The following is a 25,744-nucleotide window of genomic DNA, read 5'->3' as shown; positions in this document are numbered from 1 at the left end:
TGTTGATAGTATAAGGCTCCGTTGGGGAGCAGAGTCAGTGAGGTCTCATGCTCGATACACATTACGTACAGCGTGCAGCCATGAGCAGTCTAAGAGGCATCTGTGTTCTTGGCAGAGGGCGGCTGCAGTCGGTCCGAGCTGCAGCCGGTCCAGAGGGGTGCCCGTCACAACAGTAGCAGATGGCCTCTTGGTGTCTTACGCCAAGTTCACCACAATCAGCCATTTCACTGTCATTTGCATTCCCTTTCACGGACGTGGTCAGGTCTTGACTGGGCTCACACCATCACAGAATGCATTAGTGAAGATGGGTAACTCGGTATGATGGAGAAATGATTTAAATAAATACTATTATCCCCTTCAAAAAGGGATCAGGTTTGATTTTTCCACTGGATCCTCCATTGAAGTATTGTTGTGCAAGATGCTGACTTCTACAGCTAAATGTTTTAAAGTCTGTCAGAGCGACAGTTTAAACAAAGTGTTCCGTGAGTTTAATAGAATAATATTGTCTCGTAATATGTAATACTGGGTAATGTCCTCCCAAAAGCACACATTGTTACGGGACACTGAGAAGCTGTTGTCTCACCAGACGGCACATATGGATGGTAGAGTACGTAGAGCGGGGAGTGGGAAGAAGAGGCGTGGCATCACAGATGTGTGCAACTGCATGAATTGTTTAGCCTTTTTGTGCTCCTTAAAAAAAACAAGCAAATGGAAAATAAACAGACATGTCGTTTTCCCATACTAAAAATGACAGTTGATTAAATGCAGCCTCATGGGAAAGCGGATGAATGTGAACTTGTGCCAATCCCTCAGCGGAGCTTATTGTTATTTCAACACAGCTCTTACGGTCTATAGACACACGGTATTACGTAATCTCCCTCGCCAAACAAAATGCAGCTGATGTTTTTATGAAACAGGGAAAAGAAGAACAACTTCTCTTTTTGTGTGCTTTCAATGGAGAGTTAGATTTGTCTTTTTTACTGTACTTTGAAGGTGACAACTTCCAAATAGTGCCACCACATCAGTGCTGTGGTTTACTCATTGACAACATCAAGGCCTTTGTCGACTCAAAGCGTTCATAGAATTACACACTCCTCTGGACGTAGTGATCCGTCCGGGGGCCAATTTGTTCAACTTTTTGGACCTGTTATACTTAATACATCAAATGTCCCTTTCTCTTACGTATGTGAGCACACATCACAGCTTACAATAATCTGCCTCAAACTAATGTGGACCTCTCAGCTCTGATTACAGCTCAGGGCTGTGTGGGACACCCATCTGACAGCAGGCGCAGGTATATAAAGGTAGGTTTCTAACATCCAATTTACTCAGTGTTTCATCGCAGCATTTATTGACAAAACAAATCTGAACATTCAGCAGCTGGTTTAGATATGACTCGGCATCAAAAAAGTCCATTTTCTCTGACAGTAAAACTGAAAGACACTTCACCTGAATTCTGTTTGAGGAGAGGTAACCTGTTAGGCAGGGCAGATTTGGCTCACAATGAGAAGCTGCTGTAGTTACAGCTGGAGAGTGGGGAGGGACTTGGCCTGACTTAATGCTGGCCTGGTGCAGCTGCACGCAAGAAACCTTTATGTGCACTGTACAAGACCAGACAGGACTGCATGGCTCATCTATGATATGAGCTTTCATGTTTTTATTTTCTCCAAAGCTCAGATTTGCCTTGAGGCAGTTATAAAAAAAAAAAAAAAAAAAAAAAAAAAAAAAAAATCACGACTTAAGGTAGAGCCCAAAGATTCATTTAGCTGTTGTCATTTCAGGATGTGAGCACATGCTTTAAACAATGAGTGGTTTTATTTCCCCTTAGCTACAAACACAGATAGTGAACAGGATTTACACTCCCCCACATTAATTACATATCTTCAATCTTGAACCCTGCCAAAAGATCTAAATACTGAAGTGCTTAAACCAAGGGTGTCAAACTCATCTTAGTTAAGGGGCCACATACTGCCCACTTTGATCTCAAATGGGCCAGACCAGTAAAATCATAGCATAATAACGACAATATTGCTCTGTTTAAATCATTGGTGAAGGTTTTTGGATGATAAACCCTTCTCAAATGGTTGTTAAAACCCAACATGGGTGGAGCACAAATATTTTTAAAACAATAAAAATCATGACACAGTCAATTTCATTTTTTTTTTATTTTGCATATTTAACAAACTTTCGCATTCCAGATGTTTTTTTTTTTTTTTACAAAACCACTTGCTATGTGAGCATTCACAAGTGTTGGTCAGTTGTTTCGACACGCGCCTGCTCGGCGACTCCACATTGCAGATGCAGACACAGCAGCAGATGACCAGGAACCCACGCAGACATGGAGCCACACTTCCTTACTGTACAGAGGGGTCATTTGGGCAAGTGAGTGGTGTGGGGGTTGTACAGCCATGTCAATTAGTTAAGGGGATGCATCTTGAAATACATGGTGGAAAGGGAAGGGAAAAAAAGGAAAAGCTTGTGGAATGTACAGTGCATAGGAGGACTGGTCTTCATTATGAGTCCGACTTCTCCTGTTGGATGGCTGCAAGAGGGGAAAAGAGAAACGTTTTTTCATTAGTCCCACAATCTCATTGACCACAGAAACTGACCAGTGTGGATAGGTCAACAGGTGCAGTACGTACTCTCGTTGGTTGGCAATGTGTTTTTCTCTTGGGTCTCAGTCTTCTTCAACTTGGTCTTGTCGAAGGTTGTGACTTCTTTGATGTCAGGTTTGTCAGACATGTTTGTTGAGGCTCTGGAACAGACGACACCAAATAATTATAAATCATCCGAGTTCATTCATTACTACCCCTGTGCGTCAAGTCGGATCGTGGATCTTCTCGGGCCGTTTAAATGATAGACTTAAAAAAAGAAAAAAAAAAAAAGAAAAAAAAAGAAAGAATAGGACTCGGGCTCATTGTGGAAGTTATGGAAGACAGGCGCATATCCATGCGTCTTAGGCCCGACTTGTAAAAATGCTTTGTTAGGTGAGCGTGTGCAACCCGGGGACCACCGCCCTAAACAGCGATCTAGAGCAGCAGACTTCAACTACAACAGATCCTCCGACCAATTAACTTGACTGAAAACAAAGCACACGCGCTGCAGCTTTATTTCAAGTAGACATGCAGCATTTACGCAGGCGGCAAAGCAACAATGTGAAGGTATGCCTTCAGGTCATTTTGCAACACTTCCTTGTTTTACGTTAGTCACGGTTTCTGTATTTTGCGATTTATTCCCGCAGCTTTAAACACAAATCTTGACGCGGTTTAATATTGAGCCAAGACAAACGATGAGGATCAACGACTTAAACTAAAACGACAAATAATTCAGGCTAAAAATAAGCCTCAAAATTAAATTGCATATGGTCTACACTAAACACGGCAACACACTTACCAGTGTTTCAGTCAGATGAATAACAAAAAGCCCGGCACGTCCCGTTGTCTCACGAGCAGAGTGGTTCGCATTCCTTACTCACAGTATAAATACTGCACCGTATGCAAATGATTGGGTGACGTCACGACCAGCCAGCTTTTTTTTTTTGTACCAGCGTTTTTGTGCTTTTATTTCATTGACCACAAACAGTCGCTCAACGTGTCTAAATTACAGTGAAGGTTTAGAAAATTTTATGAATGTTTGATGAAAATAATCTGTATGTCGCTGCAGGTGAGTAAAATGAGTCTATGAAGTTTCTCCTGAAATTATAAAAGACGTAGGCTAAGTATCACCTACAGAATATATCACTGCAGCAGTTCGAGAGTAGTTTCCTTATTCCTTAAAGCCGAAGAAATTGTTTGCTATAAAGTGATGTCTGAGTGGGACACGGAGTTTAGTTTTTAATTTGCATTACTCCCACACAGCAACCTATTAAAACTACCTCATTGGCGACACCATGCGGACAAACGAAGTAGTAGCAGGTATATTGCAAATGAAAATGTGGGTGGGGACCTGCAGGCGGTGGTGGAAAGTAACTAAGCACGTGTGCCCAAGCACTCGTGAAGTACAAATTTGAGATACTTGTCATTTACTCAAGTATTTCCTCTTCAGAGGTAAAGCTTGTGCTTTTTACTCCACTATATTTTCTTTACAGCACTTACATAAAAAAAAAAAAAATGAAGATTTGACACTGCATAATATAACAAGCTTTTATAGACACAACACACTGTTTAAAGACTAAACTTCTCAGTAAATGTTCAAAGGATCCAAGATGTGACAGAAATCCAAGATATGAGAAAAAGAAAATTAGGCAGATTTAGTTTAAAAAAAAAAAATATATATATATTTTCCTCTCCCAGTAATCACCCCTCACATATCTGGTGTTGCTGTATGTGCAGCAAAACAAGATATAAACCAGCTGAAACTAGCTCCACCTCCTGCAGCTACAGCAGTAACATGCTGCTAACACACTGATGATTCAGTTTTAATATTATAATGATGTCATATGACAATATATCAGCGAGAGGGACTAAACCTAACTATCACAACTACATTGTGCTGCTAAAACTCATGACTTTGCATTTAATTAGAAATTTCCATTCAGGACTTTTAGTTGTGATGGAGTATTTTTAAATTGGTGTAAAAGATCTGAATTGCTTTTCCACCACTGCCTGCAGGTTACAGCCAAACATGCAGTGTGCATTTAGGGTTTGCTTGATTGCAGGAAGTTTAGGATACGTACACTTTTTTATTTTTTATTATTGTACAATAATGTAGACTTCACATAAAACACTTCAATGACAGAGCATGCAGTGCATTTTGTAATAGGCAGTCCATTGCTCTTTCATAGGTTAAACTTGTGACCTTAAAGATTTTTAGAGACCAGATAATAGACTGCAAAATGGGACAGATTTGAAACGGATGATTTATTTATATGCTGTAATATTTGCACACAAATTATAAGAGATTCAGTATCATTCTGCGTGAGTAAAAATAATGAAATCATGGCTTTAGTTCGTTTATTCACAGACAGATCGACGAAAGTAATGAAGGACCAAACCAAACAGTTACAAAATAAACTCACATTATCGTCCACAAAGCAGCATTATAAATCATTCCAAGACGATCATCACTGTCCTCATCCTGTTTCACTTGTTGGTGAAGTACTTTGAATAAGTCTTGTTGTACATCACCTGATTGTCTACTCTTACGACACTCCTCAGGTTTTGCCAAAACCAGGGCTCTGCGGCTGCTGTTCTCGGCCACTCTACCACGCTCTTCCCACACAGCCTCCTCCTCAGGCGCAGGAAGTGCGAGTGCTGCAGGACGGGCTCCAGCATCAGCAGCACGATCACGTCCACATTCTCGTCCAGCAGTCTTTGGTGGGCCAGATACATTGCCAGCTTGAAGACTCCGGTCTTAACGTAACCCTCTGTCAAGACAAACAAGGTCTTGCGACTGTACTGGATGCTCTGAGTTAGGTTGTCCACGAGCGGGACCCCCGGGGGCCAATCCCTCTCCTCCAGACACAGAGGAAGATGCTTATCTCCTTCCTCTTCTAGTTTCACCCGCAGATTCCTCATCACCCACTCCGAGATACGTGGATCTCTGGTGTCGTACGTCACAAAGACATCATAAACACTGTCCGGTGAGTTCAAGGATCTGTATCCCTTCAGCTTAGCTTTCATGTAGTGCAGGACATAGGAAGCATCCCAGTAAAATAAGTGAGCAACTGTCACCACTAACATAAAAACAATTATGAAGGATGTTGTGAGAAGGTATATCTGGAATGCCTCACTGTCATTTACACACTGTTTAATATCAAAGTTTATCAGTGCTGCATTCTTCTGGTGCTCCGGCGTGTGACATGTCACCTCAGTAGTCAGTTTGGGGATCTTTACATCATTGGTTTCAATCCACAAAATGAAATTCAGGGCATCACAGGTGCACTCAAATGGATTGTTCTGCAAGAACAAAGTCCGGATATAATTTTCAGGTCCCGACTGAAAAGTGGTCTGATTGATGAGAGTCATTTTGTTGTTGCTAAGGTCCAGAGCGGTAAGGCTTTTCTGGCCCTTTAAGAACCCATCGTCCAAGTGGACAATGTGATTATGACTCAGGTCAAGGAAGGTCAGTGTCTGGCTGATGCTTGAGTTAAAACCTGTCACATGAGACAAGAAATTGAAGCTCAGGTCTAAAATTTGTAGTCGACGGAAACACTTCAGTTTATCCCACATAAAATCACTCAGCGAGTTATGACCTATGTGTAGATTGGTGAGGTTACGTGGAAAATACTCATAAATATTGCCTGGAATCTTTGTGATGTGGTTGTAAGATATATCTAAAACTGTCAGATTAGTGAGATTAGTGAAAAGTGTCTTATATGTGCCGTCCCTCTCTTTCCAAAGAGTTCCCAGAAAATTATTTGTGAACTGAAGTTCTGCTAATGACTTGCTGTACATCTGCTTTGTTGTTAATGTGTAAATGGCGTTATAACTCATGTTTAGCACTCTTAGAGCAGGCAGATTTTTCATGAAATTTAAATTATGCGTTATCCCAAAAGCTTTAAAGTAGTGTTCGTTGTGACTGAGGTCGAGTACTTCTAGTGACTGGAGCTCATTAAAAGCGTAGTCATAGGCCAGATCAATCTTGTTGAATGACAGGTCCAGGTATTTCAGATTAGGCAGCGAGGAAAACTCTGTGCCGTTAGGCGCAGCTGAAAATCCATTTCCTGAGAGGTTGAGACACGCAATATTTTTATAGGCCTCAAATTGTTTTGGAGATATGAAGAACAGGTTGTTTGAGCTGAGGATAAGTACTCGTCCAGAGTCAAAGCACTCTTGCTTCACAAGGCTGTGTGATATATCAAATTCTTGCGGAGTGCTCTTTATGAGCGGTGAAACCGAAAAGTCAAACCCCATATTGTACCCGTCACGTGGATTTTTCTCTGGCATGGGATAAAGTCTGTTTTCGGCAAGATATATAAACTTTGTGTGTTGAAAATGTTGGAATACGGTGGGCTCGTAGTTAATAATGAAGTTAGTGCCCAAGTTCAGAGCTGACAGGTTTTTGAGCTCATACAAAGGACTGAGTGTGCTTGGTCCAATACTCTGGAAGACCAAACCCTCCAAATGCAAAGTTTTTAGTGATGTGAGAGTTTGAAACTCTTTAGAAAGATTTATTGTTCTTGGGTATTGCTTGAGAGCAAAATTGAAAGACAGGTCGACTTTTTCTAGCTTGGGAATGTTTCTTAGAAAAGTGGCCTCCTCAGTAATTGCTTCTAGTAAGAAGTTGAACGCCAGGAAGAGTTGTTTAAGGTTGTTCAGCCTCTCAAACCAAGACGGATTTAGGTGCTGCAGCGAGTTTCCGCCCAGGTTCAGTGTCTTAAGCTGTGTTAGACTGTGAAAGGCATCAGCATGAATGGCAAGAGAGAGGTTTTGGCAAGGTACACAGGGATATGGAGCATTTTGACATCTTGGACAGTTCCCTTGTATTTTAAGGATTTTTAAGTTTTGTAACCCACGGAAATCATCCTTAGATATGGACTGTATTTGGTTTGACATCAGCATTAACACATTCAGTGATTGGGGCAGTCCTTTGGGAACCTTGGTTAAGTTGTTGAAGGACAAGTCCAGAAGCTTCAGTTTGTGCATATGTACAAAACTGTTGTTCTTAACTCTGATTATATCCCCACACGGGTTCCATGTGTAGCAGTTTTTTGATAACCACAGATGTGTCACATTTGTTAAGCCAGCGAAGCTCTGCTTATCCAACGACATAATCTTGTTCTTGTTCAGGTCCAGGAATTGCAAACTGAGAGGGAGATTACCTGGAATCTTCTTCAGACCATCACTGACCAGTCTCAGGTGATGCAGCTTTGTTAGATTTTTGAAAGTGTTTGCAGCAATGTGCAGCTCTCTGTCCTTGTTTGCCCGGTTGAGATTGAGCTGAGTGAGATTCAGCAGGTTGGAAAATGCATCATCTTTAATATCCTTAATGAGATTGTTTGACAAGTTAAGATCAGTTGCATTACTAGTTATCCCATGAGGTACTTCTTTCAGAAGACGCTGTTCACAGTCAAATCTGACCATAGAGGTGTTGGTGCCTGTGACATCACAAGGGAACTGCGGTCTCATCCATTGAGGTTTGCATGCAGCCAGCTGGATCTCATAATGGCAGCACAGACAGAACAGCAGCAAGTGCATCCAACATGAGACCGTCTGTAGACAAACAATGAAACGCGTCAAATCGAGTAACGTAAATTGTAACACAGTACATAGTTATCTAAAATGTCATGTTGAAAAACAATATTCTAGTACCCATATGAATCTGGGAACAGTTCACAATGGACATGAAGATTTCCCTTCCTAATGCTCTTCCAAGGGACTTAATGAACAACAAAATCTAAAGTGTTTGTCCAGTGAACAAGTTTATTCTGAAGTTTATCTGAAAGTTAATCTGAGGCTCAGCCTTTTCAGGAAATTTTCCAGGCCTTTTTGGGAATGAGGAACAGAAGAACGACCACAGCACACAAAACCAATATGCCTTTTTTCACAGCAGACAGTTCGTCTCTGTTTGATTCACCTCTTCAGTGAGGCAACATGTACCACACCGAACAGCTCACCTAAATGGAATGCAACCATTATTAATGGGGTGATTTACGTCTGTGCCTTTTCCTGCTTTCGCATGTCAAAATATTGGCTGCAAAAAAGGTCTGTGTTTATACGTGATTATTGATTTAATGATGAGTGGAAAAATCATTAACCTTTAGGTACTGTAAATTGCATTTCAGTATGGCACCACTTAAACCCAGCAGGTGGCAGTAGTTTGGAGGTGAAATAACACCCATTAGGAACAATAGTCCTGTCTATTTGACAGTGATCAATCCTGTTAACCACTTACAGCAACACTCGATAACATTTACTGTCTAAGTGACAGTTGTGAGATCACAAAACCCTTGAGTGTATTGAACTGAATGAGGGCATGTTTGTTTTGTTTCTGAATTCAACTTTTTTTTTTTTTTTATCTCCAAAAAGGAAGTTTATTCCTTCAAAAGCTAAACATTCAGTTCCCCCACTGTTTCTTTTTAAGTAGCTGTAGGTTGTATTTTAATTCATAGGGACAGTATCACGTTGATTTTCTCACATACTTCTTCACTGAAGCTGTATGAGCTTCATAGTGAGTGAAATTAAAAATATTCTGCGTCTTAATGAACGTTTCAGTATCAGTCTGACAAATGTGTATCTTTGGAAATTGTGTGGTTGCATAGTTCGTAATCCTGAGGCCCCCAACTGTTCCTCTCTAAAAATGAAAGATAATACTGATAAAATAAAAAGGACATGATATATTTTGCAGAATCCCATATCAACTTTAATATACTGTATTTTCCGTAGAATACATCATCAAAAATGCAGAACAATTTTCAATGCATTACATGAACAGTCTAATTAATTTACACAAAGTTAGTCCAAGTAATATCAAGTGGTGTCAAGTTTTTCATGAAAAGAAATCATAAAAGCACAAAGTCATTTAATATCATATTTCAGAAACATCCAATTAACACACATGTAGATAACCACAAAGCCCTGATGATTAATTTAGTCTGAGTAATAAAATGTATTTACATAATTCTGTTCTCTGTTACACAGATAGAGAAAAGCTTTAAATAAAATATACAGAGGAACTTTTGTTAATACAACTCACCATTGTGCATTTGCTGTACTGATCCTTCATTATCTCTGAACGACAGCTTTCAAACCAGGTGACGCTCAGGCACTTAAGATGAAATGATTAAAAAAAATAAAAATAAAAAAAGACTTATAACCTGCATAATCCTTGTACTTTATCTTCACACATTGTGGAAAAATAATTCCCTGTAGTTGAAGTCAAACATAAAAGCAACAAACTGGTTGATTCACACAAGAAGCTGCTATGAACTGTCACGGAGAAGTAGCACGTAGTTTGAGGAAGTACATCTGTTTCACTTCCCTGTTCCATGAAATGCTGAAAGTTTCATTATCATCTAAGACAAGATCAAAAAATGTAATACTCTGCGGGAATGGCAAACAGTGGCATTCAGTAAAAAGGGAATTCACAAGTAAAAAGCACACAGTTGGTCATTAAAATTACATAAATAATATTTCTGTTTACATTTACACAGTGCAATATTCACATTCTCTATCTCTTATGCAGAAGCACATTCACATGAATCTAAAATGAGAGAAAGAACTAAGAATGACAGTATACTGTTTTATTTACAGTGTCTCTTTGAAGAGATTGTTGTATTGTTTGTGACCTTCAGTTGCTAAGACCCCCCTCAGGCTGAACCAGAAGTATGGTTGGGCTTGAGGGTTTGTAGGCCACTCCAGCACCGACTGCTTATACAGCCTCTTCCGTAATCGCAGGTACTTTGAGTTGCAGGACACTTTCTCTAAGAAGATTAGTACAATCACATCATTTTTTTCATCCATTAGCCGTTGGTGGGCCATGTAGAAAGCTGTCTGGAAGTTCCCCCCTTGAATATATCTTTTGGTAAGAATGAACACGGTCCTCTTGCTCCTGTGGATGCTCTGAGAGAGGTTGTCAATCAGGGGACACCCGGGGAGCCAGTCTCGTTCCTCCAGACACAGCGTCAACCGGCGGTCTCCGCTCTCCTCCAGGAGAACGCACATTTCCTTCAACACCCACTCCGACACGGCGGGATCCTCCTTATCGTAGATCACAAAGGCATCATAGGCAGCGCTCGGGGAAGGCAGGCGCCGGTAGCCTCTGAACTTGGCGCTGCAGAAGTGGTAGATGTACCATACGTCCCACAGGAAGAGATGGCTGGAGATGGACAGGGTGAGGAAGGCGAGGGCGACGGACGTCATAAGGATGCAGAGGATGATTGACAGGTAGTGGTGCTGGCAGGCCAGCAGGTCCACTGAGATCACCGGGTGGCCTCTTTGAACCCCCGGAGCTGCACAGGTAACATCCATGCCCAGTCTTGGGATTTTCACTGTGGTTCTGTTGAGCCATGTGACAAACCAAGTGGTATTGCAAGTGCACAAGAATTTGTTTTTGTGCAGAAGTAACATGTCCATCTGATTGACAACATCATCCGGGAAGCTAGATTTTTCAATGTGCTGTATATGATTAAAACTAAGATCCAGGTATTTTAACTTGTAGGCGTTCTTGAGAAAATCTGGCGTGAGTTTTAGGATTTGGTTTTTATGTAAAATGAGTTTCCTGAGAGATGTGCTACAGTTTGACAGCATGCCTGGAACAGACGTTAAGCTGTTTCTACTGAGATCTAAGACTTGCAAAGAAATTAGAAATTGTAGTTTCTCCCAAGGAAAGGATTTTAGTCTGTTGTTTTGGATGTAGAGATCAGACAGCTTGTCTGGCAGACCGTGGAACACTTGCTCTTGAATAGAATTTAGATTGTTTTGGGAGATATCAAGGACAGATAGATTATGTAATTTTTTGAAGTAGTTGATATATCTGGTGTCCCCTTCTCTCCACAGCAAATCCAACCGGTTACCTCTGAACTCTAACGTCTTGAGGGACTGACTCTCCAACTCTGTGTTCGTGGAAGTCGAGATCTTATTGTCGTTCATTCGTAGTATCCTGAGTTTTTTTAAATTACTAGTGAAATTAAGCATGTGAGTCAAACCTTCTGATTCAAAGTAATGGTTGTTGTTACTTATATCCAAAATGACCAGATTTTTCAGTTCTTGAAATGCGCTGGAGTGGAGCAGATCCAGGCGATTCGATGAAAAGTCCAGATATTGTAAATTAGTCAAATTGCTAAATTCAGACCCATTCAGAGTTTGGCTCATTGCGTTTCCGGACAGATTAAGACATCTCAGCTCTTCAAAGTTTAAAAATTTGGAATGCAAGAAGAATATGTTGTTTCTGCTCACATCCAGGGTTTTGCCAAACTGACTGCATTGACTTCTGACAAGTGATGTTTTAACTCCGAGTTCCTTATCTTTGTATTTGCAGCTGCGCGCATACTCATCGTAGCTGAAGTAATGAATCTCTCTCACTTCTTTACTTTTGTACTCAACAGCAGCGGTCATGGGAGACCAGTGCAAGGGCTCCTCTCCGGAGAAACCAACAACATCTTGGGCATCGGAGGGAGAAGATATTTTGTTGTCAGACAGACTGATTATTTTGAAGCTCTTTAACTCCATCAGAATACTCAGATTTGTCATTTTAATGAAGTTTGTCCCCAGATCTACAACCTCCAGGTTTTGTAGATGTTTTAAAGGGTCAATGCTCTCTTGTCTTAGCTGCTGAAACACAAAACCCTTCAGTCGGAGAATTCGAAGTGACCCGAGAGAGGAGAAACTTTTGCTCAGTCGCAGTGTTTGAGGATACTTCTGCAGTTCATAGTTAAATGAAAGGTCCAGCTCTTCTAGATTGCGCAGGAATTGTGGGAAGATGGTGACTTCTATCGCTCTTGCTAAAAAGTTTGAGGAGAGATCAAGCACTCTGAGCTCTTTTGTGCTGAGAAACCATTCAGATGGCACACATGTCAGGGAGTTACTGTGCAGGCGCAACGTCTTTAGTTTGGTCAGCATTTTAAAAGCCGACTTACTGATTTTAAGCGGTGCATCATTTGGACACGGGCTGCACGGGAAAGGAGCGTTGTAACATCGAGGACAGTTACCGCTAATGTCCAGAATCTCAAGGTTAGTTAGTTTTTGGAAATCCTCATCAGTGACTTCTGTAATGTTATTGTTGTAGAGATACAGCTCCTTCAAACTCGTGGGCAGCTGAGGTGGAATGAAGGATAAGTTATTTGACTTGAGAGATAACAGCATTAAATTGTTAAACTGTGAGAACGTGCCATTCTCGATGTGATAGGAGTCACCGCAGGGGTTGCGATAATAGCAGTTTTGACCGAGGTAAAGCACCTCAAGGTTTCTGATTTCTGAGAGGTTTGCTTTGGAAATGTTATAAATGTGATTGACTTCCAAACTCAGCAGCATCAGATTTGACGGCAGGCCTTTGGGTATACTGGAGAGCTGATTGCCATCCAGATACAGCGCTCGCAGATTCCTCAGTTTTGTAAAGGTGTTTTCCTCAATCGTCACACTCTCCGTGCACATGCGGTCTTTGGGGCCAATTTTGATGGGCACACAGTTGCACCGCATGTCAATCTCAGTCAAGTTATCCAGACCATGAAAGGAGGTGGAGTTTAGATTCGGTATATGGTTGATGGTGAGCGTCAGATTGGTCGTGTCTCTCGGGATGCCACGGGGGACTTCTTTGAGGTTTCTCTCAGTGCAGTCCACTTTCACCTCACTCTCGTTCTTGGTCTCAGTAACATCACATGGCAGCGTTTTTGGGTACGAGGGGCCACTTGTCGATGTAGGGGCACAGGAGGACCACAGGCCCAGCAGTGCCACACACATCTGCACAGAAACAGAGTGGCTCCATGAGACATGTGTGCAGTCAAAAGAAAACACATAATATCTATAACAAACACATCACCTATTTTATTCAGCCATGTGCAGGATATTCTACCTCATGATACAACCAGGGAATTTCACAAGCTAACATTTCATTTTCCTCTCCTCCGTGTGGTTGACAGCTCTTCTGATAAAAAAACAACAACCTACATTTGACTAGTTATAAATCATGATACCGTGCAGTAGAAAGTTCCTTACTCACCAAGTGGAAGAACATTATTCAGAGATTAAGAAGACGTCCTGCTCTGGGTTCTGTTGTCAAGTTGGATCGAGCACTGAAAGAAGTGCAACACTGACAATCAGCTCTAAGGTGATGAGGTGAAAGTAACAGGTGGCAGGGTAAGCCCGTTGTGAGTATAATTAGCCAGAATCACTTCCTTATTGTTACAAACCACTCACATCCAAATATTCCTTCTATCACCACGTCTGTAACAGCTGACGGGTTATTTGTTATAGAAACATGGACATTACGTTAAGATGACCATGAACAGGTTTTCTTTATAATAGAAAGATCAAGTATGATATTCTTTTGCTCTTATTATGTTGTATTGAAGGATTTGTGGGTCATATAGTGGCCTCCACTAGTGAAAGTAGGGGGTTTCATTTCTGATCAACCTGCAGGGCAAAGTGAAACTTGTACTTGGGTTTAGGTTTACCGGCTTACATGTTGTTATTTTGGCCCAGGGAGAATATTCTTATGTAATCTGTGGCTGCTGTGTGGCTGTCTGCGCCTGAGTAACATTCACTCTCACCTGTCTAGACAGTATGTGCCCGGTCTTTCATTTGAGAGACCAAATGATCAGATTCTGTAGTTTTCAACAAAGCATCTACATGAGCCGCTTTTCAAAGTGAAAAGGCATGATGGCAAAGCATCCTTGTGGCTATTCGAGCGACAGTATGGCAATGTCAGCCTGTCGAGGTTGATGTCATGCTTTTTAGTAAAAAAATTTGACAGCTTGGATGAATTGCCATGCCATCTGGTAGACTACAGTTATCCGTGGTGCCCAGAGTATCAAATGAATGTGACTTTGGTGCAGCCCCTGATTTTTCTAAGGTGAATATGGTCAACATTAACCCTACTAAATATTAGCATGTTAGAATTGGCATTGTGAGCATGGCAGCCTGCTAATGTAATGCTAATGCATTTAGCTCAAAGCACCACACCGCCTATAGCCTCACTGAGCTGCTAGCATGGCCATCAAGTCTTGTTTTACTCAGATGCAAAACCATTATGCAACATGTACTTGAATACTTTCATACATAACGCTGTGCAAACACTCTCTTCAGCCCCATAAGTGAAATAGACCATCATCATCATTAATGCAAAACGCATTACCACCACTCAGACCAGAGGGAATGGTAAAATCATGAATTATAAAACATAGTTACAAAACTAAACATAGGTCAGGGAAGTTTTCTGTATGAATAATGCAAATTTAGTCGCAAACTTGGATAATCCGGGGGGAGTTACTCTGTCAGGCTTTGTCAGTTTGTCTTTGGTGTTTCAGAAATCAACTGAAATGAAAGTGATTTTGAATTTACATGTAACAAAAGAAATTGGTAAACAACAAAACTACGAACGCATGGAGTGAAACAGAAAAAGACCAAAATCATTGGAGATAATACTTTTTAAAAGTTTTAATTTTTTTTTATGACGTTGACAAAAATAACGAGAAAGTACTCAGTGTTCATGTGTAAAGTATTCAGTAAATTAAGTGACACCAGCAAATGGAAAAATTGTATGCGTTACTTTAATTTTATCAAGTCTAGTCCTGTGCAGTGATTTGTCTAGAGCTGTATATAGTATATGCATTTCTCCAACATAATATATATTTTCACAATTTATAAACAATGAACTAATAAGATTGTAATAATCTACATGTTAAAATCCTAATATAACCAATAAATCATTAAAATAATCCCTATTGTGTAATATTAGATACTATACTTGAGAGGAAATTCTTATTCTTCTTAATAGAGGGCTTAATATAATCTATTTAAAATTTTAATTATTCATATAATTTTATATTTTCTTTACATAATAAAATATTGTATACACAAGGCAAGATTTTTTTTCACAGCAGTTCACATTGGTTGTTCAACCCATGTCTATTATGTATGGCTTTAAAATCAATAATCAGGACAAAATAACACCAGTTTTTTTGTCCAGCAGTGTTTTCAGTGAGTGAGTTAGTGCGTTGATAATAGCAGACATGGTGGCAGAGTAATGTGTCAATGCATTCACACTTTGGTCACTGGGGGAGCCTCCTGAAGCCGCCTCCGCAGCTTTCAGCAGACACACGTAGTTCATGACGACCTCATCCACCTTGGCTGCCACCTCGCGCCGCTCACTCTCGGTGCTCAGGCCTTCCACCAGTGACATGCAGGCTTGCGTTAAGCAGCAGAGTGTGTGGAAGCTGTGCGTCAGAGTGAGCAGCAGCTCCTCTGGGCTGCTGTACTCCACGGCCATCTGACTGCAGGCGCCGCTCAGCACTTTGGACTGCATTAAAAGCAGCTGGGAGAACGTTTCCATATCAGTCTCGTTGACTTCTGGGATATCACCTCTGGACAAGTGGCCGACGCCGGACCGCAACACGCCGATCATCTCTAAGGCATCCTTTCGTGCGAGTGCGAACCCTGTGTGAAGGCTGTAGGTTTTCCCCTTCATTGAATTTATACGATCTAGTCTTGCTTTCAGGCTCACGTCCTGCTTGGTTGTGGCCCTGTTGCTCCGCTCAGCTTTATAACCTGCTTTCCAGATAGTCTTTTTCTTGCCACTGAAAGAAACTGAGCTGTCAGAGAAGAGAGCACGAGAAGGCATCTCTCCTTCTTCATCACCACCATGAGGGTTTGACTTTCTCCTGAGGAAGCAGTGACTTAACGGCCCACGGCACCTCCACGTGCTTGCATCCAGCCTCGGTGCTGTTGACTCTGGCAGCAGCAGAGTGGCTTCTCTTTGCAGCCATCTGCCAGATGAATTAGAGGTGACTGAACCATGGGACAAGCTCTTGGGTAAGGTTTTGGCAGAGAACATCCTCTGCACTTTTAGGGGATCATGAGACTTCAAATTCTGACCATCATTCCTCCCTGTAAGTGTGGCTTTGGTTTTGCCTAACAGTGCTTCTAAGCTCCTGGAACCTGGCATTAAGGTGCTCCAGGTCCTCCTGAGCATCCGAGCCCTGTGTGGCTTCCTGAGGCTGCCTGTCGGAGGGTCACTCAAAGATCCGCTTGAGGGGAAAGCCAGGGCTTGTGGGTCGGGCACACGGCTGGCCTGTGTTAGCCTGCTGGGCTCTGTGCTACTTTGTAATGATGAAGGTGGCATGGTTGTGGTGGTGGTACTGGTCTCATTACAGAGAGCTAGAGATGACTCTTCCCCAGCCTTCTTCAGCTGTGTGCAAGCTACACTAGGGGTAGTAGGAAAACAAAGAGAACTGTTAAGCATCTCCCTGATGGAAATAAAATGTTTCTATTCATCACATGCAAGTAATAACACAAATGCTGCATTTCAGTTACGATTAAAGAGCAATAATGGAGTAAACAGTTTGACATTTTGGGAAGTACATTCTTCCAGATAATGATCTCTCTGTTAAATATGAGCCTACCGGCAACTCTAAAGCTCATTAGCACTTAGATTGTCTTTTGTTGAATCTGCAGAAAGAACAAAGTTTAAAAAAAGTCAGGTTGTGGTTTTATAGGGAGGTATGTGTTGAATTATTATTCGGGTGGATGCAATAACTTTTTTGAATCTCCGCGAGCTTCATGGCAACCTCGTGGAAGAAAAGATGACCTGTACACACTGTATCTGTACAAAACCACAACTTGCCCTTTTTACACTTTCCCGTTTCCAGTCTTTATGCTAAACTAAGCAAACTAGCTGCTGTCTTCAACTCCATATCAAATGTACAGATACATAACTATCTTGTAATTGCAGCAGGAAAGCGAATCTGTGTATTTCCCAAAATGTCGAGCAGTTCTTGTAATAAAACAGGTCATTGGAGGCAAATAATGGCACACACACATATATTTTAAAGGGCCATTTCACCTTTTTTTTTTTTTTTTTTTTACCTCTGGTGATATCGGGCCCTGTAGATTGGTCTGGTTTTTATTTTTCCAGATTTTGAGATATTTCACCCTCCCATCCTGATATAGTGAAGGTCATTGGATTTGAATTGTGGTAATAAACAATTATTTAAAAGGAATATCAGCATCATCAAGCACCTGCAACTCCAAATACTTCACACAATATGCTGTGAAGGAATATTTTCTCAGAAGAAAGTAATTCTAGTGAGAAATTTAATCATAAGATAGTGTATTTTTGTCATTTTTGCAAATTGACCCTTTGAAATTTACTCCTGATGTTATTTGCCTGCAATGACGAACTTTTTTTTAAATGTCATTTTAATTCTTTTTACGTAGGCACAGATGAGCAGGAAGCGCCCTTCTGTTTAGTTTTACCTGTGGTTTCTTTTATCTTGGGCATTCTGTGACTGCCATCCCGCGTAATCCCGAAACCGGGCTCAGCACTGGTAGCTGCATGGATCTTCCTCAACAGGGTGGGGTCCATGGGATGACCAGTCTTCCCCTGCCCCGGGGCCCCGTAAGCCTTCTCCTCGGCAGTGACATAACTCAGCCCCTTTAGCGAGGACTCCGACAGTACGTGCATATTGTCTGTGGCACAAAGGGGAGAATCCATGGGCGTTGCACAGCTGCTGCTGCCTGTGCTACAGCCAGCATCTATTGAGGAGCACTGTGAGCTCTGGAGAGAATGAACGCCTTCACTTTGTATTGACGACATGCGCTTGCTCACGTGGTATTCATATAACCGCGTGACGTCAGGCTCTGACTGAGGGAGCTTCATTAGTTGCTGCTCGTTATCCTGTGAAGTGGCGTCACCCTCTGCGGAGACGGGCCCTTTGGACTGGGAGATGAGATGGGTATTTAATTGTTGGCTTCTTTCATCCGAGTCCTGTTTCTCTCCCTTTGCTGTCAACCTGTCTGCGTGGGAAGCCTGTGAGTCATTCACACACTCTGGAGCGAGATTCTGTGCCATTTTGTTTCCCGGCACCCGCTGCTGCCATTTTTGATGCCTGTCTTTAAAGTGAGTTCGCCCCAGATCAAGTTGATTCATGTAATAGGAATCTCTCACAGTGAAAGCGTTATACTTCCCAACGAGATGAGGGGGCTCTTCTTTACCAGAGCCTTGAGGAGTCATGTGCAACTTATCGGAGGAGTCGCAGGTATCTGCTTGGATTCTGCATTCTGCCTCCCTCTGTTTTCCTCTCTGCCTCATTACTGAGCCCATGTGCATCTTAGTGAAGTATTCACTGACTGATTTTATTTCCATTGTCTCTGGCTCCATCTCTCCGCCATCTGAGTGAAACATCTGCGTGGAGGCGACAGCAGAGGATTTGGCCTCCTCCTCCTGGTGCTCCTGGGGGTTGAACTGCAGAGCTTCTGCTCCACCATCACCAGACATGGTCGCCTCGGTCTTTTCCTCATTCATGGCGTGGTATCCTTCTGCTACCGCGACGTGCATTCGCAGGTGGTTGTCTGAGTGTCTCTGGGCAGTGGCCAGCTCGGAGCTCTCCGTCATCTCTGAGGAGTTGGTCTCATTGCCAGAATCCGAAGAGTCGGGACTAAATGCTCGTGATATTTCGACACCTGCGTACCACAGAGAGAAAGACGCTTCATTAACAACTTGATCTGAGGCACATGGACAAAAAAATACAGATTAAGAAGTGACAATTACAACGACAAACTAAATCAGCAGGAAGATGAGAAAAAAAAAGAAAGATGAATGATGACTTTGGAATAATACACAATATTAAATCTAAATCATTACATTATATCATTCCACTTAAAATACAAAAACAGCTTTGGAATTCATAAAAGTTTCACGTGCTAGCCGCTTTACACCTCATTGTAAGAATGCTCTGTTCTTCCTGAAAAGTGTTGAAATTTGAAGCCATTTTGTGGCTCACTTGCATTTCAAGCTGTCAAAAATATTTGCAAAATCTAAAATAATCTTTTAAAATAGCCTGGACAAAATTATTGATACCCCTTAGAAGTGGTGCTAGATAAGTGGATTTGAGTGTTATTTGAAGCAATTACTATCTCCGTCATCTTATAATCACCCTTCTCATCATTTATTCAGCCTATTTAAATGGAGTCACTCAGATGTTCGGTGTCATTGTGTACTTCACGCTGAACAAAGAAAAATAAAATAGAAGAGAAGACTTGTCTAAGGAGAAAAACATAATTGCCAAGTGTGGAAGAGTTAAAGGTAAAGACGGTCTCCGAGCAGTGCCGTGGTCCTGTCACCACAGCTGCTAATATTATTAGAAACTTTAAGCTCCATGGGAATGAAGCCCACCAGAGGAAAACTGAGTGAACAGGAGGATAGTTTGAGTGGTGGAAGGAGAACAACGGAAAAAAAAAAAAGGAAGAAGCTGACTTCCTCAATCGAGGTATTGCAGTGTCTGGTCAAACCATGTGTGGTTTCCTAAATGAAAGTGGGTTTCAAGGAAGTCGCCACTTTTAAAGCTTTAAAAGAAAGAACATTCGCACTGTGAGACATGGAAGACGCTCAGCTGGAGACGCTTGTTATGGGTCCGGCACAGGCAGCCTCAATACTGCAGGAGATAATGAAATTAGAAGATTATGAAGGCATTTTGGAGCTCAAGGCAGAGCGCTGTGTCTCAGTTGCAGGTTATGGCTCATCCAACAGCTCAAGACATAAATCTGAAAGCACAGAAAGAATGAGAAGGAAACTTCTCAACATTTTGAAGTGGCACGCGAGGAGTCCTGATCTTAGTCCAATCGAACATATATGGAAAGAGTCAAACATCTAAAGGAGAAAACTCAGCTAAAACAAGGGATCTCAGAAAATCGTGTTTTTCCTTTTTTAAGTGGAAGGGTACCAATAATTTTGATCACATCTGTAGATGGCTATTTAAGATGATGAAGATCTATTTTCGATTATTTTTATACTAGCAACAAACCTTTACATTATGTTGGGTACAATGGAGAAAACAAACAAAATGATACACAAAACAAAATCAAAATGAATCACAATAATGAACGCAAATGTCTGAATTGTCAAATGAATGAAGAAATATTCACAAATGGAAACATAGAACAAAATGGGCTTTATTGAAAAAAAAAAAAAAAATCAACAAGGACAAATTAAAAGTGATGGCTGGACCATGTGTGGTGTTAATGGATGAAAGTTACAATAGTGTAAGGAGAACCTGTGCTACTCTCTGACTGTGCCGGACTCTGGTCCTCAGATGCAGCGAGGGCCTCAAGTGCCTGTAAGGTGGACACCACTGCATCGTCTAGAGGCTCCCCGGGGCCCTCTGCTCCGTGGGTGGGCACCGAATCTATGAGAGACACTGGGATATCATTACGGGCCCCGTGGGCCCGAATCCCAGCCCCCTGCTGCTGCTCCTCCTCATCAGAGCTGTCCCTGAAACCGGGAGGAGGAGCAGCGATGGCCATGTTAAGAGAGTGCAGCAGTACATCATTGTCCTCCTCGTCATTACCCTCCGGCGGGGGAGGGAGGGAGGTCAAGTCAATGATGTCATCGCTGGACCCTGAGAGCGTGAGCAGTGTAGGTTTGTCAATGTCACTCATCACCATGTCTTCCTCGCAGCTGATGTCATCCTCATCCTCTGCGTCATCTGTTGTCTCTGCATAGCAGATATCGTGCAGCAGCGGCTCCTCGATGCACTCGGTGGGACCGAAGATTTTGGTGGAGTACTGATACCCATCTTCTATGGCATCCATCATCTTATAGTCGTCCTCGAGACGCCTGTACATGGGGCTGTGATTGTCTAAAATCTCGGAGCCTTCGTCCATCAGTCTCTGGTAGCCCAGATTCTGGGGGTTTACACTGTCTAAGGGAGGGTCTCCAAATATGAAGGAGACCTTTGCACTCCTGGAGGAGTCCTGGGGTTTGGGTCTTGGGATGTTGAGATAAGTCTGGGAGCAAGGGATTCTGCAGCACTCCGCTCTCTCTGCCATGTGAACTGTGTGCTGGGGCTGGTGGATCTCGGTCACATAGACGTGTTGGGCTTCATATCTGCCGTGGTCGAGGTATTCACACTCCTGGTCGGAGTAATCCTGGCTGCTCCTCTGGTTGTTCCTGTTGTCGCATCCTCTATGGGGTGTGCTGTATGTGCACTCAATAGCCTGGTAGTTCTGCTTTACTCTCGCTGCGTGGCCTGCAAAGAGGAAACAGAGTTTGAAATGGATCTATTTTGACACAGTGCACTCTGATGAGTCATATTCACATGCTTTCACACGCACTTGTTTCCATGCTGTTGGTGTTTTTGGCCACATTGAAGATGGAGCGCCGAGAGTCCACCAGTAATCTGTAGTAGCCAGCAGTCAAACAGGCCAGATTCATAGCATCAACGGACTCCATTAAGAGAGTGATAGGCTGTGAAAGAGGCAGATAATCAGACAACAATGAGCACAAAATAAAGGAGACAGTGGGGTTGTGCAGTGAGGTTATAATGACTGAAGAATAGATCTGCCATTGTCAGGATAAAACCCCAAAACCATATTTAGAAATGTACCAGTACTTTGTTGTGTTTTAAAATATGGGAGGGTTTGTTAACCTTTACGTCCAGAACATGTAGCTCCACTCTGACCCTGTTCTCATCCTCGGTGTACATCTCAATGCGGTTCACATGACTGAAATCAGCCAGAAGGGCCACCAGGTTTGTTTTGGTGTTGATCACATGACTGATGCCATATTTGGGACCCACCAGCAAAGTCACTTCTGTGTGCTTCTCGCCTTGCTGTAAAATGAAAGAGAAGGGAAGCACATACTGCTGTAAATGAACTGCATGTGACACTTATTGCATACAGTGTGACGTAGTGAGATCGTTAACTCACAATTAGTGTGGATTTAAACACACGTCCTCCGTAAAGCCTCAAGTCGCTGAGATACTTCAGATAATGGACCTTTGCCTGCAAGGCAGTAAGCTGGGAGGAAACAAAAGACAAAGGATAAGACACAAACTTGTATGACCATTTGGATACTTGGGAAACCACTAGGTGGCAGCCAAGAGTCAGACGTGGTAAGGAAAAGAGAAAGATGGAAAAACGTCCAGGAAGAGAGACATGAACAGAGGAAGATGAAGAGGTAGCACGCTCTTTTTACCTTTTTACCAGGTGGCACCAGGTTTTGGTTGGTTTTCAGGATGTGAGTGAGGGCTTTTTTGATGTTCTTCTCTTTCATGCTCGACAGCACTGCAGGAGGCAGGAACAAGGCTAGACCCCACTCCTTCCTGCAGATGCACAATTCATAAATATAAAAAAATAAATAAAAAAAGGTCACTCCGCCACTATGAAAAACAGTCAAGTCATCATTCTTGACCGGTGATCGATCCTGTTTACCCGGTGGTGCTGCATTGATTAACCGACAGACTACAGTCAGAGTCATTATCTAACCAGGGATGTATCCTCTGGTGTTGCAGCAGAACAACACTAGTTAGATCATTATTATTTCACTGTTCAACAGCACTGTGGATTTAGCAGTATTCTCTACGGCAGGAATGAGTTATTAGAAAGAACAAAATGGCTCTGCGTTTGGAGACGTGAGGTGGATTCCAGCGAGCACAGCGTATCGTGCAATCCAATGTACTTACTCAATGTACTTGAGGGAAACTTTCTGGGACTGCTTGGTATTGATGGTTAGAATATACATTTGCAGGGCAGCCAGACGAAGTGCCGTGTCGTATTTCAGCTCTGACCCAAATCTCTCCAATACCACATCATTACAGCTCTGGAGGAGACGGGAAAAGGTTAGACTTCTTATCATGAAATGCAAGACAACAACACACCTCCGACCAGACGTTGGTCCCAGTCCTGATGTATTGTCTCGTGCTGCCAACACAACATCAAGTGCACCACACAGAGTATTGTGTCATCTGCATCTGCTCATATCCACCTGAACGTAGAGGTACTCAAAGGCGACGGCGTCTCTCCTCAGCAGTTCCACGGGATCCTTTGGAACAAAAGTGATGCGAAAAAAGCACTTCATCTTGTGCGACCCTGGTCTCTGTGTCACCTAGAGCACAAGTGGGAGATAAGGAGGGTCCCATCAGTCACGACGTGTTTGTGTCTGCAGTATTTGTCCGATGAACACCGCGAAGAACATAACATCCAACATCGACTGTGGATTCATCTACAATACATTCACAAATCGAGGAGTCAGTCAGGATTAGTTATTCATGGTGATTCCAGGAATAGTTTTGGAGATAAGATTTTCAACATCGCTTTCACAGAGAGTTAGATAAATACCCATCTTATATCTGTACATAAATAATGGAGCTGGAGCCAGAGGATGGTTAGCTCAACTTAAAGACTGGAAACTGGCTTCCTTGGCTCTGTTGAAAACTAATGAAAACATTTTGTTTAATTCATACAAAACCAAAGTATGAAAACAAGAATAAATAGTTTTTTGAGGGAATATTATTTGGCTAGGAATTATGACACCCTGGTTTATGCTGCAGTAAACTACGCTAACATCTCCTGGCTTCATTTTTTTTTTTTTTTTTTTTTTTTTTTAAATTTGCGGACATATAAAAGAGATGTATAGAAGGAATCAGCATATTTCCCCCAAACACATTGTCAAAATGAGAAAAGGTCAATACGTTTTCTCTTTAGTACCACAGTATAGATACACTTGTCTGTATACCCCCTCTCTCCTGTTTATTGGTGTCCACGAGAGTTGTCTCACCTGAGTTAGCATTTCCTGCTCATGGAGGAGCATGAGTTTGCTGGCCGACCCCTCAGCTCTCTGCTCGAGCATCAGAGAGAAGTGCTCGATGCTCTTAATGGATAGCTTTTCTTGCAGGGTCAGGATGACGTCCTTCGGCATAGACAATGTCACAATTAATACAACATGAGAACCGTGCAGATGCAGCAGCTCCTTCATGCTCAGCTTAATGCCATAACCGTAAGTCATTTTCACGGCTGAACGCAGGCTGAACATTATTGAACACACGGTCACAGTTTCAACTGCAACAGAAGAAAAGCGATCGCAAAAGTGAACCGCTCGACGACTTCTCGCAGCTCCACAGCACATTATGTGCTGCGTGTTGTTTGAATCATAATTTCAGTTCAAATAAGGCTCTTAAGGCCATAGCGTGGAGAAGAGTTTGCATTTTATAAGGTACAGTGCGCCTCTGAGTAACAATTAAAATTTAAACCGAACATCGCTTTAGATTATATAACAGCACTTCACTATGACGGGAGGTTCTTCCCAGTGCCTACCTTAATGGATGTGTTGCTGTCAAATTTAAATGATTTAGTCTGCCCGTTCTCCAGGTACACCTTCAGAACATTTGGCATAAAGAGAAGAGAGTTGTCCTTCACGGTTTCCTGAGGATGGAATGAGAATCGCGTGGTCAACAAATCTCACTTTCTCTAAATGAAAGTTTTAATTTTGTTATTTGCTGTAGTGCATAGCTGGGTGGAAAATCCTCTCATAAAAGGACACATTCAAGAATTCAATGTAGAAGTGACTCTGAAGAATAAAGGAAAATTAAAGGGACAGGTCAACGATTTGGGAAAAAGACTTATTTACATTCTTACAAAGATAAGGAGAGTGATACCACGTTTATATCTGTACGGTATGAAGCTACAACCAGTAGATGGTTAGCTCAGCTTAACAAAAAGACCGGAAACAGAAAGATAACACAATTCACCTTCCTCAAAATTTTACTAATTACTACGTTGCGTCTCAGGATGATTACAACATTTCAGGAAGTTTTTGTAGTAGCTGCTGGTAGAAGTAGCTATTTCTCCCTGTTTCAAGTCTTTATGCTCCAGTAAACTAAATTCATCCAGAAGCAATGCATAACTGTTGTATTCATCTCCACATCTCAGTCTTACAAAGAAAGCTTAATTTCCCCAAATCCCAAACAAATCATTGTAACACGTGTGTGACCTATTGTGATTTCTTACGTTTTCTGAGCCATCATAGAAGTAAAAGTAACACAGTGACACGTCTTCTTTAATAATCACTCCTTACTTTGTTGTTCTTAAAAACCTTTTTCTCTGTGACTCACCCACAAATCTGGGGAAGCTCTTTGTAAGAAGTTCTCCCCTTTTTACTGTCAATCATATCCACATGTTCTCATTTCATTAACCACTCATTTAAAGTGAGGGTAGTGTGATGAATAGAAAGAAAAGGAAGAGGATTTTTCATTCAATGCATGTCTTCATTTTACAGTCAGTGATTTTTTTGTATTTTCACTAAGCTCTAGCTTTAACAGACTCAAGGCTGCTTCTGTCATCTCCTGTCTAGAGCCTCGATGTGTACAGAGTGAATT

At 42.0% G+C, this 25,744-nt stretch overlaps 4 protein-coding genes across 9 annotated transcripts in view; all 4 read right to left on the bottom strand.

Annotated features, from left to right (window-relative positions):
* Positions 1–2,145: 2,145 nt before the first annotated feature.
* On the bottom strand, positions 2,146–3,503 carry tmsb4x (thymosin beta 4 X-linked). The gene is made up of 3 exons (XM_069153942.1): positions 3,394–3,503; positions 2,643–2,755; positions 2,146–2,542 (listed from the first exon to the last, which is right to left on the bottom strand). The coding sequence occupies exons 2-3, from the start codon at positions 2,740–2,742 to the stop codon at positions 2,514–2,516; spliced, it is 129 nt and encodes a 42-aa protein (XP_069010043.1). The 5' UTR covers positions 2,743–2,755; positions 3,394–3,503; the 3' UTR covers positions 2,146–2,513.
* Positions 3,504–4,839: 1,336 nt separating this feature from the next.
* LOC138200927 (toll-like receptor 8) lies at positions 4,840–10,102 on the bottom strand. The gene is made up of 2 exons (XM_069153938.1): positions 9,637–10,102; positions 4,840–8,153 (listed from the first exon to the last, which is right to left on the bottom strand). The coding sequence occupies exons 1-2, from the start codon at positions 9,664–9,666 to the stop codon at positions 5,082–5,084; spliced, it is 3,102 nt and encodes a 1,033-aa protein (XP_069010039.1). The 5' UTR covers positions 9,667–10,102; the 3' UTR covers positions 4,840–5,081.
* Positions 10,103–10,172: 70 nt separating this feature from the next.
* On the bottom strand, positions 10,173–15,125 carry tlr7 (toll-like receptor 7). 2 transcript variants are annotated; one of them, XM_069153937.1, is made up of 2 exons: positions 15,117–15,125; positions 10,173–13,337 (listed from the first exon to the last, which is right to left on the bottom strand). In XM_069153937.1, exon 2 carries the CDS (start codon positions 13,335–13,337, stop codon positions 10,188–10,190), a length of 3,150 nt encoding a protein of 1,049 aa, XP_069010038.1. In that variant the 5' UTR covers positions 15,117–15,125; the 3' UTR covers positions 10,173–10,187. The 2 variants fall into 2 exon arrangements, with proteins under 2 accessions (XP_069010038.1, XP_069010037.1); XM_069153936.1 differs by lacking the exon at positions 15,117–15,125 and adding an exon at positions 13,597–13,611.
* frmpd4 (FERM and PDZ domain containing 4) overlaps positions 13,398–25,744 on the bottom strand; it is a 27,074-nt gene continuing 14,727 nt past the window's right edge. For all 5 annotated transcript variants that reach the window (XM_069153930.1, XM_069153932.1, XM_069153931.1 and 2 more), the window contains 11 exons: positions 24,684–24,791; positions 24,148–24,279; positions 23,356–23,475; positions 23,054–23,190; positions 22,567–22,693; positions 22,299–22,388; positions 22,019–22,201; positions 21,705–21,837; positions 20,645–21,619; positions 17,850–19,055; positions 13,398–16,793 (listed from right to left, as the gene is read on the bottom strand). In XM_069153930.1, coding sequence (XP_069010031.1) covers positions 15,532–16,793; positions 17,850–19,055; positions 20,645–21,619; positions 21,705–21,837; positions 22,019–22,201; positions 22,299–22,388; positions 22,567–22,693; positions 23,054–23,190; positions 23,356–23,475; positions 24,148–24,279; positions 24,684–24,791 — 4,473 coding nt within the window. In that variant the 3' untranslated portion in view covers positions 13,398–15,531. The remainder of the gene's footprint in view (positions 16,794–17,849; positions 19,056–20,644; positions 21,620–21,704; positions 21,838–22,018; positions 22,202–22,298; positions 22,389–22,566; positions 22,694–23,053; positions 23,191–23,355; positions 23,476–24,147; positions 24,280–24,683; positions 24,792–25,744) is intronic.

Source organism: Embiotoca jacksoni, unplaced genomic scaffold, assembly GCF_022577435.1.
Source record: "Embiotoca jacksoni isolate LCO1_2020_lvr unplaced genomic scaffold, fEmbJac1.0.p SCAF_2, whole genome shotgun sequence".
Classification (NCBI taxonomy): Eukaryota; Metazoa; Chordata; class Actinopteri; family Embiotocidae; genus Embiotoca; species Embiotoca jacksoni.
This window is presented reverse-complemented; position numbering and strand designations above follow the sequence as displayed.